The 18,452-nt window shown below is 47.9% G+C and overlaps 1 protein-coding gene across 2 annotated transcripts in view; it reads right to left on the bottom strand.

Annotated features, from left to right (window-relative positions):
- Positions 1-18,452, bottom strand: part of RASGRF2 (Ras protein specific guanine nucleotide releasing factor 2) — a 1,825,430-nt gene that overhangs the window by 128,264 nt on the left and 1,678,714 nt on the right. For both annotated transcript variants that reach the window (XM_086960835.1, XM_086960836.1), the window contains exon 25: positions 700-817. In XM_086960835.1, the coding sequence (XP_086816961.1) occupies positions 700-817 (118 nt within the window). The remainder of the gene's footprint in view (positions 1-699; positions 818-18,452) is intronic.

Below are 18,452 nucleotides of genomic sequence, written 5' to 3'. Positions count from 1 at the left end.
GTGGGGGGGTTGTTTGTGTCTGGGGTTGTGTGGGGGTTGTGTGTGGGTGTGTGTGCGGGGGTGGGGGTGGGGTTGTGTGTGTGGGGTTGTGTGTGTGGGTTGTGTGTGGGGTTGCGGGTGGTTCGGGCTAGCTCGCTTCCCTCGCTCGCGTTACCGTGTCCCTGAAAAACTTTTCACAAAAAGGTGTGTCACCAACTTGAAAAGTTTGGAAAGCTGTGCAGTAGGCAGATAGAAGGGGGCGGCTTATAAAAACACATACACTCTGGCTCTTTGTCCCTAAATAGGTATCACATTTGGCATTTCTAGGTGCCATATTTCTGTTACAGAAATATCTCAAATGCTGAATATCTGGGTGAGAAGGTGCTCTGCAACTAAAGCTCATTCAATATTAATTTGTATTTTTTATTTTTGTCCTCATATAAGAAGCTGTTTCATGTAACATTTAGGTGTGCAGATTTTTAAACCCAGTTGATGTTCAGAAGTAGGTGCCTAAATTGCAGAAGGTGGAAAACTAGAGCACACCAGAATGCCCCACTTTCTCTTTTAGATGTGTGCCCCTAAACATACTATAAAAACTCTTATTTAATTTTAAAGCACCAGCATCTTGGGGATTGGACAAGAAAAATATCTATTTTCACACCTGTTAATAAACACATAATGTTTCCAAATATGATCACATACAAACAGAAAGAACATTACCATTCTCATTTTAGAAAAATTTACAAGACCGTCTTCTGTAAAATTTGGGGTTCCTTCTTCTATAAATGCGAGATCCGTTAAATACATTCCAAGATATGGGACGCAAGGTGGGTTGCAGCTGTAGTGAGAAGGAAAACATTTAATTACACTGGAGAACTTACCCTTTAATCTTTTTTTGATTCACATGAATGTTTATTGTGAAAAGATTCCAGAGATATCTGTGTCAATATTTAAATATATTTTTTATTTTTATTATTTATTGCCACAGAAAAAAATAGACATGAGTAAATATAAGGCAACATTTTCAAATACAAATACATCAATATGAATATGCAGAGCATAAAGATGCATTATGGAGAAAAAAGAAAGAGGAAACAAAAATAACGAACAAGTAAAAGGATAGAAGGAGGGAAAGAAAGAAAAACGCAGGGAAAAAAGAAAAAAAAGTACAAAGAGAAAGAAAGAGAGAAAGAAAGAAGGGAATACATACTATCATTAATCCCACTGAAGACAAGACCAAACCCTATGCAATTTTAACAAAGATCGGGGGCCTCTAGCTTTTGCCAATGCAGTTTCCATTTCAAAGACTTCCCTCATCAGAGACCAAAATTAGTTAATACTGGGAGGTGTAGCATGTATCCAAGAGCGGGCTATACAGAGATGAGCACAAGAAGCAATAATAGAGGCTAAGGATTTCGTAAAAACACCCAGATTCAGTGAATAGTCCCAGCAGCAGCTCTTTCCCTGAGACCGGGCTATCATAGCCGACCCAAGTTGACAGAGTCACAGCAATGTTAGACCAGATATCCTTCAACAGAGGGAAGGTGAAAAACATATGGTTTAAATCGGCAGTGAATTCCTGACATTTAGGGCAGTTGGTCTTAGCAGCAGTTATTAGCTCATTTGGAAATTCGCTCTGGAGTGTAATACAGCATAAAAATAATTATATGCTGTGGTAGTTTTAGATTGACGGATGTTACAGCCTAATCTATGGTTTGAAGAGACTCTCGTATTTCCTCCCTAGAAATATCAAAGCCAAAAACCTGGCTGTGTTTAGCTGAAATTTGTAGACCATCATCACCGACAGCCCCAATGAGGTTTTGATAAGTTTTACCAATTGCTCCTCGCTCTCTGGTGCCGACAGGTATAGACAAGATCTCACATGAGCTGGACAGCTCAGATAGTCCCCGACCTCGAGTAAGATATTCTCTAACTTGCAAATATGTGAAAACGTGGCTGTATGAGAGATCAAACTCTTCTTTTAGTGATAAAAAAGTTGAAAACTCTGATCATCATACACCTGACCCATCCGCGTTATGCCCTTAATTTGCCATTCTTTCCCGATATGATCGTGGAATATATTAGGAAACAAAGGGTTCCCCCATAGCAGCGTATATTGGTGTAAGTCGGGTATTGCCTACGTTTTCCAGATTTCACGCCATATTTTGGTAATGTCTTTGACTATCTTAAAGCGAACTCGTTTAAAATAGTTAGGGTCAGATGTTTGGTTTAGTAAAAACCAGGTATTAGGCCCACACGCCAGCTGATATAGAAACCAATTGGGATTTGTTTCCGTTCCTCTGAGTAAACTCTGTATCCGTCCCATAAATGCTGCCCAAAAGTATAACTTAAAATCGGGGAGTTTTAATCTGCCCTGTATGTATGAGAGTTTTAGAAATCGAATAGCTCTTCTAGCCCGTTGATATCCCCAAATAAAACTGCCTATAACACTATCTAGACATTTTGAAAAAAAAGATGGTATAATTAGTGGGATGGTACGAAAAAGATATAAAAATGTTGGCATAATATTAATTTTAACCACATTGCATCGCCCACAGATACTGAGAGGGATGTACGATGTTACTACGCAATCAAAATGATTGCGGTACATCACAACGCATCTTTTACAACGCAAGTCGTTACCACGACTTGCGCTGTAGGGTGCTGGACTTAGGAATAGTAAGATTTACTATTCCAACTCCAGCCTTCGTACAGTAGGGAAGGTGTTGGAATAGTAAATCTACTATTTAACGACTTGCGTTGTAAAAGACGCGTCGTAATGGCACCGCAGTGTTTTGACCGCGGTGTAAAGGTTGTAGACCCACTGAGAGGGAGTTGGTGCCAGCTCCGTAACTTCTCTGCTACTTTCTTTATTAATGTATCATAGTTTTGTGAGACAATTTCGTTGACTTGGCTACAAAGACATACCCTCAGATATATACCTGTCTTTGTAACACTAAGAGTTACAGGTCTAGGATTAGTTGAAAATGTAGGATCGTCTGTGTTTTGTGTAAATTTAGCTTGTAGCCAGAGAAGAAGTCGAATCCTTGTGCTTTATTCATGATTGCGGCCATAGCTTTGACAGGGTCGTCTGAAAAGATCGCAATGTCATCAACCGTAAGCGGTTAGTTTTAGATTGGTCCAGTTAAAAATAACTGGCTCAACATTGCCATTGATCAGTAGATGTTGGATAAAAGGCTTGATATAAATAGCAAATAATAGAGGGCAACCCTGCCGGGTCCCCCTTTGAACAGAAAATGACGAAGAAGAAAGCCCATTAAGTTTAATTGTAGCTGTTTGATGATTATATATTTTCTGTATCGCTGAGATGAACCTTTGACCAAAGCCCATACAAGACATAAATATCCATATGGTTTCCCATGTCACCCGGTCAAAGGCCTTCTTGGCATCCAACATCAGCATACCCATCTGCTGACCTATCTGACCAGAGATATTGAATGCGGCTATTGCAGTGTTGATATGAGTGGAGGTGTCTATTCCGGGAATGAAGTTGTGCTGCTGCTCAGAGACTATTAGGTGAATTACTGAAGCTAGACAGGCCGCGAGAATTTTAGAAAAGAGCTTAGCGTCGGTATTAATCAGCGCTATTGGTCGGTATGAACTCATATCATCCCCTTTTTTGGGAAAACGACAATGTTGGATGTATTCCACGAGAGAGGGACCTCTTCTCCTTGAAAAATAGAGTTGCATAACTTAAAGAAGATGGGGACCAATATATCTTTAAAGATTCTAAAAAATCCCAATGGGATCTTGTCTTTGCCGACTGCCTTGCCAGCCGGCAGAGCCCTAATAGCTTCCTCGATTTCACATGTATCAATATCTGCGTCCAGTGTCTCGGAAACCATTGGACACAGGGTTGATAGCTGACATTCCTGCGCATAATCCAAAATGATCTGTTCTCCTGAACTACCTGAGCCACTATATAAGTTAGCATAGAATAACCTGAATTGTTCGACAACGTGAGCAGACCTAGGGCCAGATGTAGGTAAATCATATTTACTGACTCTTAAATACCGAATTTTACCGATTCGGTATTTAAGAGTCGGTAAATATGAAGGGGGGAGATGTAGGTAATTCCTAATTGAGAATTCCCGAATCGGTAGGATTCGGTATTTACCGATTCGGTAAATACCGAATCGGTATTGCCCATTTATTCCTATGGGCCATGAAGCCCATAGGAATCAATGGGCAATACCAATTCGGTATTTACCGAATCGGTAAATACCGAATCCTGCAAGGGGGCAGGGGGTGTCACTTTGACACCCTCTAGCACCCCAATTTCGGACTTGTGTGCCATGTGGCACACAGACATGTCCTAAGGGCATGTCTGTGCGTCACATTGCACAGGTGTGCATGCACAGGTGTGCATGCACACCTGAATTTGGTATTTTACCACCCAATCGGATTGGGTGGTAAAATACCGAATCTGTAAGGCCTTTGGGACACTGAAGAGTCCCACCTACATCTGGGTTTTACCGAATCGGTAAAATTACCTATTCGGTATTTTACCGAATCGGTAAATTTACCGAATCTGTAAAATGATGCCCCTACATCCCAATCACCAAATACCGGTCGGTAACGGCCGAATTCGGTCGTTACCGGACGGTATTTGGGCTCCTGCATCTGGCCCTCAGTGTATATGAAGCCGTCCACCCCTTTAATCGTTTTTATGTGGGTTTTAGCATTTCGATCTGCAATTTGATTGGCTAGTTGCCGACCGACTCTTTCACCAAACTTGTACTGTTTAGTCCATAGCTTGTGGTAGTTATTAGCGACCTTGTCTTTTAGCCGTCTTTTAAGCTTGGCCTGTGTTTCTACAACCTTTTGATATAATGAATGTTCAGTCTCACTCTTTATGATAATAGCCGCAGCATGCTGGTGCTCCAAGTCTAAGCACCATTTCTGCTCCTGGTCCCACTGTCGATAGCCCAACCTATTTTGAGTTATGATAAATTGGAGTGTAACTCCTCTGGCATAAGCTTTTAAGCAGTCCCATACGATTACAATTGATGCCAAGCCCGTATTAGAGTCGATATACTCACCAAGTGCCTTACGCATCATCTCAATGTATTCCAGATTGCTATAAAGGTGTCTAGGAAAAGTGAAATCCCTGATTGGTGCTTGCGTACTTGGCTGTAATAGTGGTGTTAGCATAACAGGGTTATGATCGAAGGTGATTTTAGGGCAAACTGCCACCAGTACATTTTTCAAAATAGAATATTTGGCAGAAATCATATCAACTCTAGAGTAGTGCTTATGGGGAAATGAAAAAAAGGTGTAGCCTGGGATATTAGGGAATAGTCTCCTCCAAGAATCTTCCAATTGATGCAGGTGTAGGAGCTTGTGTATGGCATTTCTAGTCTTACACATCCTAACGCGAGCAGAAGCATTAGTGGCGCCAATCCTCCTATCCATTATGCAATTAAAATCGCCCCTCACTATCTTATTGCCAGAGCATTCTAGCAGCTCAGAGTTCACTAGGTGGATAACATCTGGGCAGTCGGTGTTGGAGCCATAAACCATACATATTGTGAGTGTGTGCCTGTTGATCAAAATGTGTGAGATTGCCCACCTCCCCCTAGTATCTGCTAGTGAGCGAACAACAGTAGCCTGACAAAATCTAGATTTTAACATAGCCACCCCACGTATAGATACTGATTGTGATGTACACACCATAAGGTCGTATCCCATGTGTTTAAAAAGTGCTTTGTATTTATAAGCAATATGCGTCTCTGCCAACCCTATTATATGAGGTTCAAAAGTACGTAACTCTTCCATTACTAGTCGTCGTTTCCCTGCTAGATTCAATCCAGCTACATTCCAACACATACACTTAAGTTCAGACATTGTAAAATATTCAAAATCCAGATATATATAAGTACTCAGTATAACAAGCTCCTCTGTCTGTTCCTCTGCATAAATAACAATGTTTGACCTTTCAAAGCTGTGGCTTTTACCTTCCTCCCCCAGGCAACCTTCCCTGCCTGACCCTTAGCCCGTCCCCCTCCCGGATGCAAGAAAAAGGAATCGCCCCTTTCCCTGCTGTCCCATGATGACAGCATTGCGAAAACCCCCATTGCCCCCAACCTGTAAGTCAATCATACAATTAAAAAAAAAACCTCAATATGTGCTTGCGAAAAAGGAAGAGAGAAAACTGAAAAAGTGAATGAAGAGAGAAAAGGAGGAAGTCTCTTAGGAGTATCCGTTATAGTGTCCATTATAATACAAAAGTAAAAGTCTATTTCCACATGAACATCCTCTCTTATAGTTACTGCGATAAGTTTAAGACTATAAATACTACTTGGTAGCCGATTGCCATTTACACAAAGCTTGCTTGGCATTTTGCTCATTGAGAAAAAAATATTGTCTGCCATCCTTAACTACTATTAGGCATGCGGGCTATTGCAAAAATACCTGTGACGAGACAATCTTAAAGGGATCGATAAGTTGGCGAAGCCTCCACCATTTGTCCATAGTAGCCTTGCATTGGTCAGATCGCACAAAAATAGTCATTGTATCTACCTTAACTAGGGCTGCAGGACGTGCCTTGAAGTATATTGCTTGGCACAGAAGAAAATTACCCAGGAACACCAAAACTGGTCAGGCGAAATTGGTTTTAGATTGATTACCCTGGGAGGCTGAGATTGACAGTGGTAGTTTATGTGCTCTTTGGACTTGGGTGTCCATATCCCAATCTGTGAGATCAGGGAAAGCCTTTTGAAGAAGAATAACGATTAAAGCACGTGGATTGCTAACTTCGATGCCCTCTGGAATTTCAAAAATTCGCAGGTTCTGTCTCCTTTTCCAGATCTTCGATCCTGAACTGTATTACTGACATTTGAGAGTCCTGCGCTTTAACAAGATTAACTGTAGATGTATTGGCATCCTCCACCTCCACCACTCATTGTTGTAGGTCAGCGACTTCAGAATAAAGTTGGGCGACCTTGGACGTAACCACCACCAATGCTTGCTTTATTTCAGAGCTGTTGATTTTAGCCTGCTGGTAGTATTATTGGGCTTCTGCTGTCTGAATATTCAGTGCCGACAGAATGCTGGAGAGAGGAGCATCTCTCCCATACCGTTGAGGCTCTTGACACCTGCTTCTGACAGATTTGGAGGTGACACCTGGGGGTGGAGATCAGGAGAGAAGACTGAAGATGTTGAAGATGTCGATGAAGTACTACCCGGTAGAGGGTCAGACTTCTCCAAAGGAGCCGATGAAGGTTGTCTCTGGCTCCCTCCATCGCTCCAAAGGTCTGCCCGATCTCCATCAGATGTTTCAGTCAGGGACGCCACAGATTTATTGGCATTTTAAAGTCTAGAGATAATAGTTTTGACCTCTCCCTTGTACAAAAAACCCACTTATGAAGAGGACTGATCGTAGTCCCGGCCTTAAAAGCATTGACAGTTGCATCCTTCAATCGCCCCATTTCCTCGGTTACTTGCTGGTTTACCCCTCATCCGCGCCCTTTGCCTCCTTTAAGTTTTTTAGGCAAATTAAAATGAAAACATTTCTGGGCCTTCACCCCATTAGGCGTTTTGCATCCATTCTTTATAGTGGACGCCGAACCCTGGACCAGGTCGCCTTGTTCTGGATCTGGCGCCAACTCTGTTGGAGTCTGAGCATTTAAGTTTTGGACTGAGATATTGCTGTTAGATTCTCTACGAGTCTCTGTGTATTTAGCAGGACCCTCTGATTCCTGGCTGATAAGACCCCCATGACCAGCAGTTGTAGCTGTGGCTATTGCAGTATCTATAACATTAACACACCCAGCCATTTCAACCTGATTAGTACATTTATCATTATCATTCTCTAAACCGTCCACTCCCTCTATGTTTATTCCATCTCCTCTGTCCCATTATAGGAAAAAGGAAGATCTCGGTGTGATGCAGCAAATGTGCTGGTGCTCTCTCTGCTCTCCCTACCCCTCCATTTAGTGCCTTAGTGACTCCCTATCTGTGCCCCCCGCAGACAATATGTGTCAGTGGCTAACGGAGAAACGGCTGTGATTCAAAGTTTTCGGCGTGCAACACAAGGACCCGGAGCAGGGTGCCTTCATCGAGGTCTGTTCTGAATTTGCTGAGCACTTCACTGGCATTATCACACTTGCCTGCCTGTCTGTTCGCTGTAGTGAAGCTGCAGGGGCTGTTTGAACCTTGGGACGCGAGCCGCAGGACATTGCTCGCCCCGGTGCAGAGGTTGGCCCCGCTGGGCTGCAGGGCTGCCTCGCTGGGTTTTGTCTGATCTACGGCTGCCTCCCCGGCTTCTCTCATCGTTCTTTCTCCAGCTGTGGACCTGTGGGAGTCGTGGGATCCTCTCTCTGTGGTTTCCTTCTGCTTTGTTGTTGGCTGCCTATCCTCTGATTCTCGAGGTGGCTTTCGCTGACTTGCAGCTTGCTGGAGCGGTTTGTTCACGGCGAGAAGTGGTGGAAGCACGTAGTGTGGGGTCGCTGTGGCACTTTACACTGAAGGACTGCTTACGGTTGGGAATTTTGTTTTTCTTTTCTCTTTCATACTTGCTCGTTGTTGAGACTTTGGGGGTACTTTCAAGCAATAGGTATTGCTTTTTGTCTACTTTTTCTTGACTTTTGGGCTGGGCTACAGTCCAGTCTCTCCCACAATCTATTTACATCAGACACTGTTTTTTTTTTTTCTTCATCCTCCACTACAAGCTTGGCGGACGTGTCGCATCTCGACTCTAAACCGCAGGGTTTCCTAAAGCGCTCGGTGGTTCTCCTCATCAGGTTCACTCCAGTTCTCTTACACGCCTTAAGCCCCCTCAACTGCTTTTATAGTTCATCCTGCTTCCACTAGCTTCTCAGGGAAAGCATTTGCACAAGAAATGGGTCCACCACACAATGTAAAGACCAGGTGCAAAAAAAATCCTTACAAAGGCGGAACCAAGTGAAGTACTTTGTGTGGGGGGCAGAGACAAGGAGAAGGAGAAGGCTACTGGGACAACCGAAAATAACGGGGCAAGCGATACTGCTTCCTCTGCAACTGGAGAGCCACAACCCACTGTAAATATTTTACAAACAGCTACTGGCCGCAATGGTAGACTTAAAGCACACATATCTTACTCTCTGATGCTACTGTTACCACAAGATCTCTTTTTACTGATGAGAACTTACCCTTTAAATAGATACACCATTTGTTAAGGTTTCAAATTACTCTTTAAAGTCAGTAGAGTAAAAGTCAAACCCAGGACCTACAATTTTGTGAATTGACTTCAAAGTACAGGCATAAATCTACCCAAGCTGTTAAAAGTGTGCTTTACATTTCAAAGAGAAACAAGAAAGGTGATTATTATATTCAGCTCAGGATGACCAGAGATGTGGCTGGGTGCAGATGGCACAACGGCAGAAGTCTCACCACCTTAGGACTGGCTTCAGAACACCATGCTATCCAGAGTAAAGTGTATGATTCCTAGACAGACATGGAGGTCCTACTGTGCATCCAGAAAACCAGTTAATGTGCATGCACTGTGGTCATAAACCCTGTCTGCCTTCTTATCCATTAGGGCAATCTCAACACTTCACAAAAAGATATGAAGCTTAGTGCCCACACAGAATGCAGAAATATGGAGTTATCTGCTGAAAGCAACAGGAGTGAAACATCATTTATGCCATTAATGGAAGACAATATACAACATCCTCTTCCCCTGCACCCTTTCTACATGGAATGTCCCTCCCAGAAATACCCTGAGAGCCACTATTGACGTAAAAAAGTTCTCGTCTAAAGTTTTCATTGTTGCCATGCAAGATGCAAATTCATAACCTGCCTTACCTCTGCAAAAACGTAGCTCCTACACTGGACACTCTTGCCACTCCACTTCAAAAAATTAAAAAGAGCAAGAACAACACTCCCACTTGTATTCTTATGAAGTTGATATTCAGTGCCAAGCAAGCAACTCAGTAAAAGTGAATGGATATTTTCAAACTTGACATGAGCCACTGATAAGTATAGAACCAAGTAAGGCTTTTATAAGGAAGCCTTTCTGAATAGAATTGAAATACAATGGGCATCTCTTCTGCAAAATCCTTGGATTTCATCCAAGACTCATCATGGTCATGGTCCTGCACATCAAGGCAGTAAAAAAAACAGGAATTGTCATCTAATAATGGTCTTATCTTCATCACATAAGCCAATTTTTCTACATATCAGATCTAAAGATCTTAGTCATTGTCATATCTGGTCATACCTAGAACTGATGGTAATGCTGTACTAATAGGCCTCCCTAAGAGCCATTGAAAGCAATCAACAACTCTGCTTCTCCCATACCTCTAGGAGGAAAGTTGACCACAACAACCAAGCTTTTCATGGCTGAATTGGTTACATATAAAGGTACAAATCACCTACAAGACTGCCTGCATCATGTACAAGTACAAGGAATGACAACTGAATACCACAAACCCCATTTACCACCAGTCTTGATGTTCTCAGCTATTAAAAAAGGTTCACCATGAAGTGACTTTCTCAGGCAATGGCCCAAAGCCTGGACTTTCCTCCCACCATACGCATGCCATCCTCATTTACAATGCTTAAAGCTACCCTAAAGAAGTATGCACTGTTCACCCTACGAATCTAAATCCTTTGTAAACCAGACCTGTGTACTTGATGTAATGCTTGACAAATATATCCATTTCATGTATATGCTAATCTGTACAAAGGCACCCTTTGCTAAGGGTGAAGGCTGTTCTATAGAAACATTAATAAGTAAATACAGAAGTAGGAGTCTGTTAGAACACAACAATGGCAGCCTGGAATTTACAGCATTTCCATTATATAAATCTAATGAAATAAAGTTATAAGCCAGAGACACTTCAGAAGCTAGGTCATTCTTTTAGAAACTCTCGTAGAGTTATTCTCACAACCCTTGTAAACCTTCGAAAATACACAGTAAATCATCATAGGCAAAGTGCACTACTAGACCTATCATAACAAAGGGTGATAAACAGCCCCTTTCTATTGACATTATTCACACAAACGTCCTGAAACCGGAGTTGGGGATATTTAAAAGGGTCTTTTGTTCTAAGCATTTCTTGAAATTAATAAAGATAACTATTTATGATAAATGCCCGGGCAGAAAATGGAGTCTTGGCTTGCTCAACATGAAGTATGGCCATAGGGTCTTTATATCAGTAACCATATGTCAAATGTTGAGCCCAGAGCTTACCGGTGACTGTCCATTATCTGTCAAAGACTGAAAAATCCAGCAGTGGGTAAAGGATGTCCAACGTGGTCTGATTCTCAGGAAAAAGATGTGCTCAAGCCTATGAAATGATCTTCCTAAGTTGGTGAATTGTCCAGAAAACTCTACTGAAGGTTTCAAATCCAAGATGAAGCTTGAGTCTTTCCTGTGATGTTGCTTCCTGACGGAACCATAGAAAGAGGAAGTAGTCACAAGAGGAAGATGCTTTAGAATATATTCCTTCCATTTTTTCTCACCGTTCATCACCTACTTCTTTCTGATTTTTGTCCTCCATTGTTGCTTCTTGTAGTGGGATTCCTCTTTTTGTGGATTCTTTGGCCTGGTTGTCCTCTCTCTCTGATGACAGGTAAAGTTTGGTATCTGGCCTTTCTATGCAACATAAATCTCCACCTTCAATCAAGCATTAGGATATTGGCAAGTATTTTTTGTTTTACCCTAACCGGGACCTTCTTAAAGAGACATAACACATTTCCAAAATTTTATACTGTGCAGGCTGACAACGTGGCTACTGGGAGAAGTAACCCATTCTGGTAATCAAGAAGGAAACATTAATTGTGTTCAGCTTGTCTATTCCTAATATACTATAATCCAAAAAGAAGACTCGGTATAATTCGATTATTGAAAAGTCAGTATTAAGCTTTGCCTTTCTCAGGAGTGGGTGTGCCTTGCCGGGTGTACTCAACTGGGTGTGGTGGGTTGACCACTGTCACTAAGTACCTAATCAAGAAAATAACAAATGAACAATGTGCCTCCATCTTGTTCTAGTGATTCGAGTCAGCCTGTAAGGTGCCCTCACTATCTTAAAAAGCACACATTGGCAAAGCCAACAGATCTTGTTTTAATTATTTTTATTTTTAATTTTTTAAAGAATTTTTATTGCAGCAGGAATTCGTGTACATACTAGTCAGCAATGAATTCAGCATCTTACATTCATGGTACAAAAGTTCTGATAAGGAAAACTTAGTCTAACACGGCCATTCAGCTCACACCCCGGAGTATACAGTAGCCCATTATTCGCCAAAACCTGTAAGGGTACGCACAGATAGCTGTTTCTCAGGTAGCGCATACGGCTGCGTTTCTAACCATCCCATTCCTCCCGCACCTGTTCCAGAGAGCATTGAACACCAACAAACAACTTTCCACCCTCCGCCCTCCGCCCAGTCCCCCCCCCTAAACCCCATCATCCCTTACCCCCCATGCCCCTATCCTACCCCCCTCCCTCATACCTCCCCCCTGGCGTGTCAGAGGTCCACAAGAGCAAGCCCGATTTCTCCACGGGCACAGCAGGTTCTAGCCCGACAACCAGGATTAAGCCGTAGGAAAGGGCAGTCAGCACGTGGGGCGCGGGGCGATCCCAGGAGGATCTGGGCCGAGCACCCATCCAAGCCATAGTGTCTAAGGCCCAGGGCTACCTGCGGGGGAGTCCTCGCTGTCAGAGGCCGGTGATGTGAGTTCTAGTACCAACCGCCCCCAGGCCCGGGCCCGCTCCAAAGCAGTATCAGAGCCTGCCCTGAGTGCCAGTTGCAGACGTATCTCTCCTTCACAGCTGGCCCATTTAGTGAGCTCCGCTCGCCACCTTTCCACTGTGGGCCCCCTATTTGCCTTCCATTGGGACGTTATGGTTCGCTTCGCTAGCAGCAGACCTAGGTCTAGGAATTTACTAGTGATTTTGTTTTTCGATGAGTGCGGAAACCAGTGTAGGACGCAGTGTGCCATTGTGGGTTGCAAATCCCTCTCAGTGACCTCCCGCAGAGTCTCCACCACCCCCCGCAAAAAGGATCCCAGTGCCGGGCAGGACCAGAACATGTGCTGGAAATCAGCCACCTCTGCCGGACAGCGTGGACAGGCTGCTGAGTGTGTCGGAAAGTACCTATGGAGCTTGTCAGGGGTCAGGTACGCTCTGTGTAGGATGTAAAAATGCACCAGCTGAAACCTTGCATTGCGCGTCCCTTTCCAGGCCCGTTCAACTATGCCAGACTACGCCGTGTCAGGGATCTCCGTCGTTAAGTCCGCCTCCCATTTCGCCTTCAGAGCTGCTAGCGGGGACTGAGCCTCCTCAGTCATGCGTTTATAGAGGCACGTTATAGCCTTAACCGTTCCCGCGGCCGTCACTACGTATTGACAACTCGTGGCCAGCGGAGGCTCCACCAAACCCGCCTTCCAGTGCATACGGATCGCCACAGTCAGTGCCGCATGAAGGAGGAAGTCCCCCCCGGCAGCTCGAAGCGATCCCGCAGGAGGTCGAAAGGCATGAGAGCCCCGTTGTCATAGAGGTCCCCAATGGTCGCCAGTCCCTGGTTCTCCCAGTTCTCTAGCCGGTGCCATGAGCCCTCGTGCGGGAGTGCCCTGCAGAATTTGAGCGGGATCTCCGGTGCATACGGCACCGCAATGTGGCCTCTCCGCAGTTACCTATTCCAGCACTTCCGAACCGTCGCAAATTCTTGGGTCTCCCAAATTCTTGGGTCTCCCATCGGCAGGCCCAGTATGATCCGGGAGATCACCTGTACCGGCCCCACGGCTTATCAGATCCGCCCTCCTCCCTCGTGGCCCTCGCTGCCCACTGTGTCAACCACTGCAGCTGGACCGCCAGGTAGTACAGCTCATAGTCCGGCACCGCTAGCCCCCCCTCAGCTCGAGGCCGCAGAAGCGTGGACAGCGCCACCCTGCGCCTACCCGAGCCCCACAGGAAGCCGGTCACCATGGACCGCAGCCGACGGAAGTAGCTCGCTGGGATCCAGACCGGAAGGGCCCAAAAAAAATAGAGCAGCCGAGGCAGCGTCACCATCTTAAGGAGTGCCATCCTTCCCGCCAGGGAAAGGGGGAGCGTACCCTAGAAGTCAAAGTTCGTTTTGGTGAGTCGGATTGCCGATCCGATTTTGTCCTCTAGAATGTCTATGTTAGTATGGTAGATCGAAGCACCCAGGTAACAAAGGCTCCTCTGCTCCCAGGTAACCCCTTCTGAAGAGTGCGGACATGGCCCGCGCACCCTAGTGGGGAACAGGTACGATTTCGCCCAGTTTACTCTGAGGCCGGACACCCTGCTCAGCGCCTGAAGCAGAGCCTTGGCTCCCCGCAGGGAGGTTGCAGTGTCCGCCAGAAACAATAGGAGGTCATCAGCATATAATGCGATATGATGCACCTGCCCATACACGTCCAATCCCTGATATGCTCGTCCCAAATGGGCACACGCCGCCAACGGTTCGACCGCTATGGGGAACAACAGGGGCGAGAGTGGGCAACCCTGTTGCGTGCCTCTCCCTACCACGCAAGCCTCCGATATTACACCTCCCGTTCTGACTCTCGCCGTAGCGTTCTTGTATAAGAGAGCCGTCCAGCCCACAAAATCCGTACCCAATCCCATGGTGCTCATAACATGGAAAAGATACGGCCATTCCAGGCATTCAAAAGCCTTTTCCACATCGACAGCAAACACCGCTGCCTCGTCCACCTCGTAGGAACGTGGAGAAGGCGTTGTATATTAAGCGCGGTGTTGTGGATCGGGATAAAGCCAGATTGTTCCACATGGATCAGAGTGGTCATGTTGGGAAGTAGGCGCGTCGCCAAGATCTTGCTCAAGATCTTGTAGTCTAGGTTAAGCATGGACAGCGGGCGGGACGCCGACCTGTCCCAAGGTGGCTTGCCAGGTTTCAATAGGGGGACAATGAGCGCCTCGCCAGTGGTCTTCGGTAGTCTGCCCAGACGTTTAGCCTCATTGTAGAGCCATGCCAGTCGGGGTGCCAGGAGGTCGGCGTAGGTGTGGTAGAACTCCGCCGGTAGGCCATCAGCGCCCGGTGTTTTGTTCCACGCCATACTCTTGATGGCGACTCTCAGCTCCCTTTCATCAATCTTAGCCCCTAGAGGTTTTGCCGTCTCCTCATCCAATTCCGGTAGATCCAGTCCCTCCATGAAGCCCTGGAATTCAGCTTCCGGCGGAAGCACCCGGCTGCGATAGAGCTCTGTGTAATAGTCATGGAATAACTCATTTATTCCCTGTTGGTCGAACCGCGCCACTCCCGCATGATCTCTGAGTTCGAGGATAACCAAACTGCGGCGAGCCGGATTGGCCAGCCAGGCCAAGAGCACCCCGGATTTGTCCCGTTCCAAATGCGCACGTCTAAGGTAGGCTTTGTGATCGAAGCACCTGAGGCGCTCCACCATCGCCGCCACCGACTCCCTCGCCTCAAGGAGAGCCTCCTGAATGTTTGGTCGCTCAGGTCGGTCTTTCTCCAGCGAGCGTAGCTTCGCGTCCTCCTGGTTAATTGCGCTGAGCAGGGTCTTCCGCACCCCCGACCCCGCCGCAATGCAACGCCCCCGCACCACTGATTTAAAGGCATCCCGATTGTCGCCGATCCCGCAGTCCCCGCGTTATCCCGAAAATACGGCTCTATATCCGTGGCTATCGTGGTCCGGAAGACTTGATCGTCTAGCGCCTCCGGGCGAAGTTTCCAGGTGGGGATGCGTGGGTGGTACTGTGACCATCGCAGGTGCATCAGCAACGGGTTATGGTCGGAAATTGTGCGCGTTAGGTATTCGCTATGGGACACTTCACCGTGCACTACCGGGGAGCACATGAAGGCGTCTATGCGGATGTGAAGTTCGTGAAGGGAGGAGAAGAAGGAGTAGTCCCTGTCCGACGGGTGGTGGGCCCTCCAAGTATCAATTAGCCCCCAACGCCGCTGCCAGTCGGAACGTGCAAGCGCCAGTCTGCTCGCCTGTGCTTTTAGTAATGGGGGATATGACCGGTCCAGGGCAGTGTCAGATACACAATTAAAGTCCCCCCAAGGAGCAGGGAGTCCATTAAGAATGGTGCCAATGTGCGGGACAGCAAGGAGAAGAAGGCAGGTTGGTCCACATTCGGTGCATATATGCATCCCAGCGTGAGGTCCCTCCCATCTAGTCTGCCCCTCACCACTGCATATCTCCCCTCTGGGTCAATAAGCTGTTGCGCGCATTGAAAGGGTACCCCCGCCCTTATCCAGATGACCACTCCTCTGGCATAGGCCGAGTAATCAGTGTGATACACCTGCCCACGCCATCTATGCTGCAGTGCTTTCCCTTCCTGCGCTAATAGATGCGTTTCCTGGAGGAAGGCCATATGTATGCCCCGCCGAATTAAGAATGCGTGGATCTTGTGGCGTCTATGCATGGTGTGCATCCCCCTCACATTCCACGTGAGACATTTGTATCCTAAGTCGGGTCCCATGGCAGTACACATTGTAGCCCACTTAGTCCCCCATGGGAGCCTCTGACACGTCCAGAACCCACCCCCCGTCCCTCAATTAGCGCTGCTGGAGCCCGGACTCAGTTCAGCATTCTTTGAGTGTTCCGAGCCGTAACTGGAGGGGCTGACCTCCCCTTGGCTGATGGCCGCCACCACCAGCACTGCCTTGTTTCTCTCCTGTTTCCATCCAGTGGGGGAGCCAGGCCGTCGCGTCGGTGTCAATGCAGGAGATCCGCGTCTAGGCGTGGACGCAGCGGGGGTGTCTCCATCAGCCGTCCCCCTGGTCTCTATCCAGTCCCAAGCCTCCTGCGGCGTAAGGAAGAAATGAGTGCTCCCGCCAGCAACGACCTTGAGGCGGGCCGGAAACAACATAGCATAGGGCAGTTGCAAAGCTCTCAGCTTCCGCTTGACCGCCAGGAAGGATGATCGTTGACGCGGAACGTCCCTGGTGAAGTCCGGGAAAATCATGACCTTGCTGTTACCAATGCGTAGATTCGGCAGGGCCCTAGCCGCTTGGAGAATGTAGTCCCGATCCCGGTAGTGTAGCAGGCGCGCCACCATCGGACGAGGCGGACCCCCGACCCTAGGCGGGCGCGACGGGACTCTGTGGGCGCGCTCCAGAGCAAAGAATGGGGAGAGCCCCTCCGGCGCCACCTACGTCTGCAACCAGCGTTCCAAGAAGGCCACTGCGTCGTGGCCTTCTTCCCTCTCCGGGACTCCCACAAGGCGGAGGTTGTTACGTCTGGAGCGTCCCTCACTGTCCTCGGCCCTGAGTTCCAACACCCGAACTTTCTGCGCCACCTCCGCCAATGAGGCCTTCAGGGTTACCACGTCACCAGGAATGTCTTTCATGTTCGCCTCCGTGGTCGTGACTCGCTCCTTCAGCTTCCGGTGGTCATCCCTCAAAAGGGACAGGTCAGTGCCAATGGTGTCCATTCGCTTCTCCAGGGCCTCCCTCGACGCCACAATGGCCTGCATAATGTCACTCAGGGAGGGGTCCCGTCACGTGGTGGGGCCGTGCTCCCAGAACCAGATGCCACCTCGTCCTCCGGCCTCGTGTGACCCAGGTGATCGAGCCTCAGCACCTCAAATCCTTTTTGCCGGGCCCCCCGGACCATTCTGCGGTGAGTTTCTGAAGTCCGTCACAAGTCCCCCACTCAGGTTCAGTGCACCGGGCCCGTCAGTCCTCAGTCGCTTCCGCAGGGGAGCCCCCAACACCAGGTCCGCCTCCCCTCGTCTCCCGTGGTCAAGAGCACTTACTCTCCCCGGATAGTGGATGCAGGGGCAAGGTCAGAGCAGGGAGGACGTCTTAACCAGGCTCCTCAGGGAGGGCTCCTGGGTCATCCGCCTCAGCAATCGGCAAAAGAGTGGGGAATCCGGCTCGCGGAGAGCAGGAGGTGCAGTTCGCCTCAAGGGGCTGCCCCCCGGAGGTCCAGGCCACTCACCACAAGTCCAGCGCGGGCCCTGCCAAGAGTGGGGAAAAAAAAGAGGAGGCCCCCCGGGTCTTCCCCCGCCTGGGGGAACTCCGCGGAGCAGTTAGTGCTGGTACCGCCGGCCCTGGGACACCAGAGAACTCAGAGGGGTGGTCCGAGACAGCCACCTGTAGGCCTCCCGTGAAGGCGTCCCCAGGCACCCCCGATGTCGCGACAGGCCCTCCGTTCCTCAGCCAGCGGCCCCGGTCGTCGTGCCCCTCTCAGCACAGGGTCCGCCGCTGCTCCCGCTTCAGAGTCCGGGAGACCCCTCCACGAGGGGGGGTGGGAAACCGCAGGCCCCCCAATGTATTTGGCCAGGAGTCCGGGACACTCACGCGTGCGCCGCCATTTGAGGTCAGTGGGCTTGCGAATTCTCCACTCCAGGGTGCCTCCAATCCTCCTCGCCAGCCCGCTCTCCCCAGCTCAGATTGAGTGCAGGGCGCTCCGCACCAGGTTCCGCAGGGTCCGCCACTCCAGGGAGCCTTCTTCCTTCGGCTGCCCGCCGGCGTCAGGCAGCTCGGGCCAATCACTCCGGGGGAAGAAATGG

This window comes from Lissotriton vulgaris, chromosome 3_1, assembly GCF_964263255.1.
Source record: "Lissotriton vulgaris chromosome 3_1, aLisVul1.2, whole genome shotgun sequence".
Classification (NCBI taxonomy): Eukaryota; Metazoa; Chordata; class Amphibia; order Caudata; family Salamandridae; genus Lissotriton; species Lissotriton vulgaris.
This window is presented reverse-complemented; position numbering and strand designations above follow the sequence as displayed.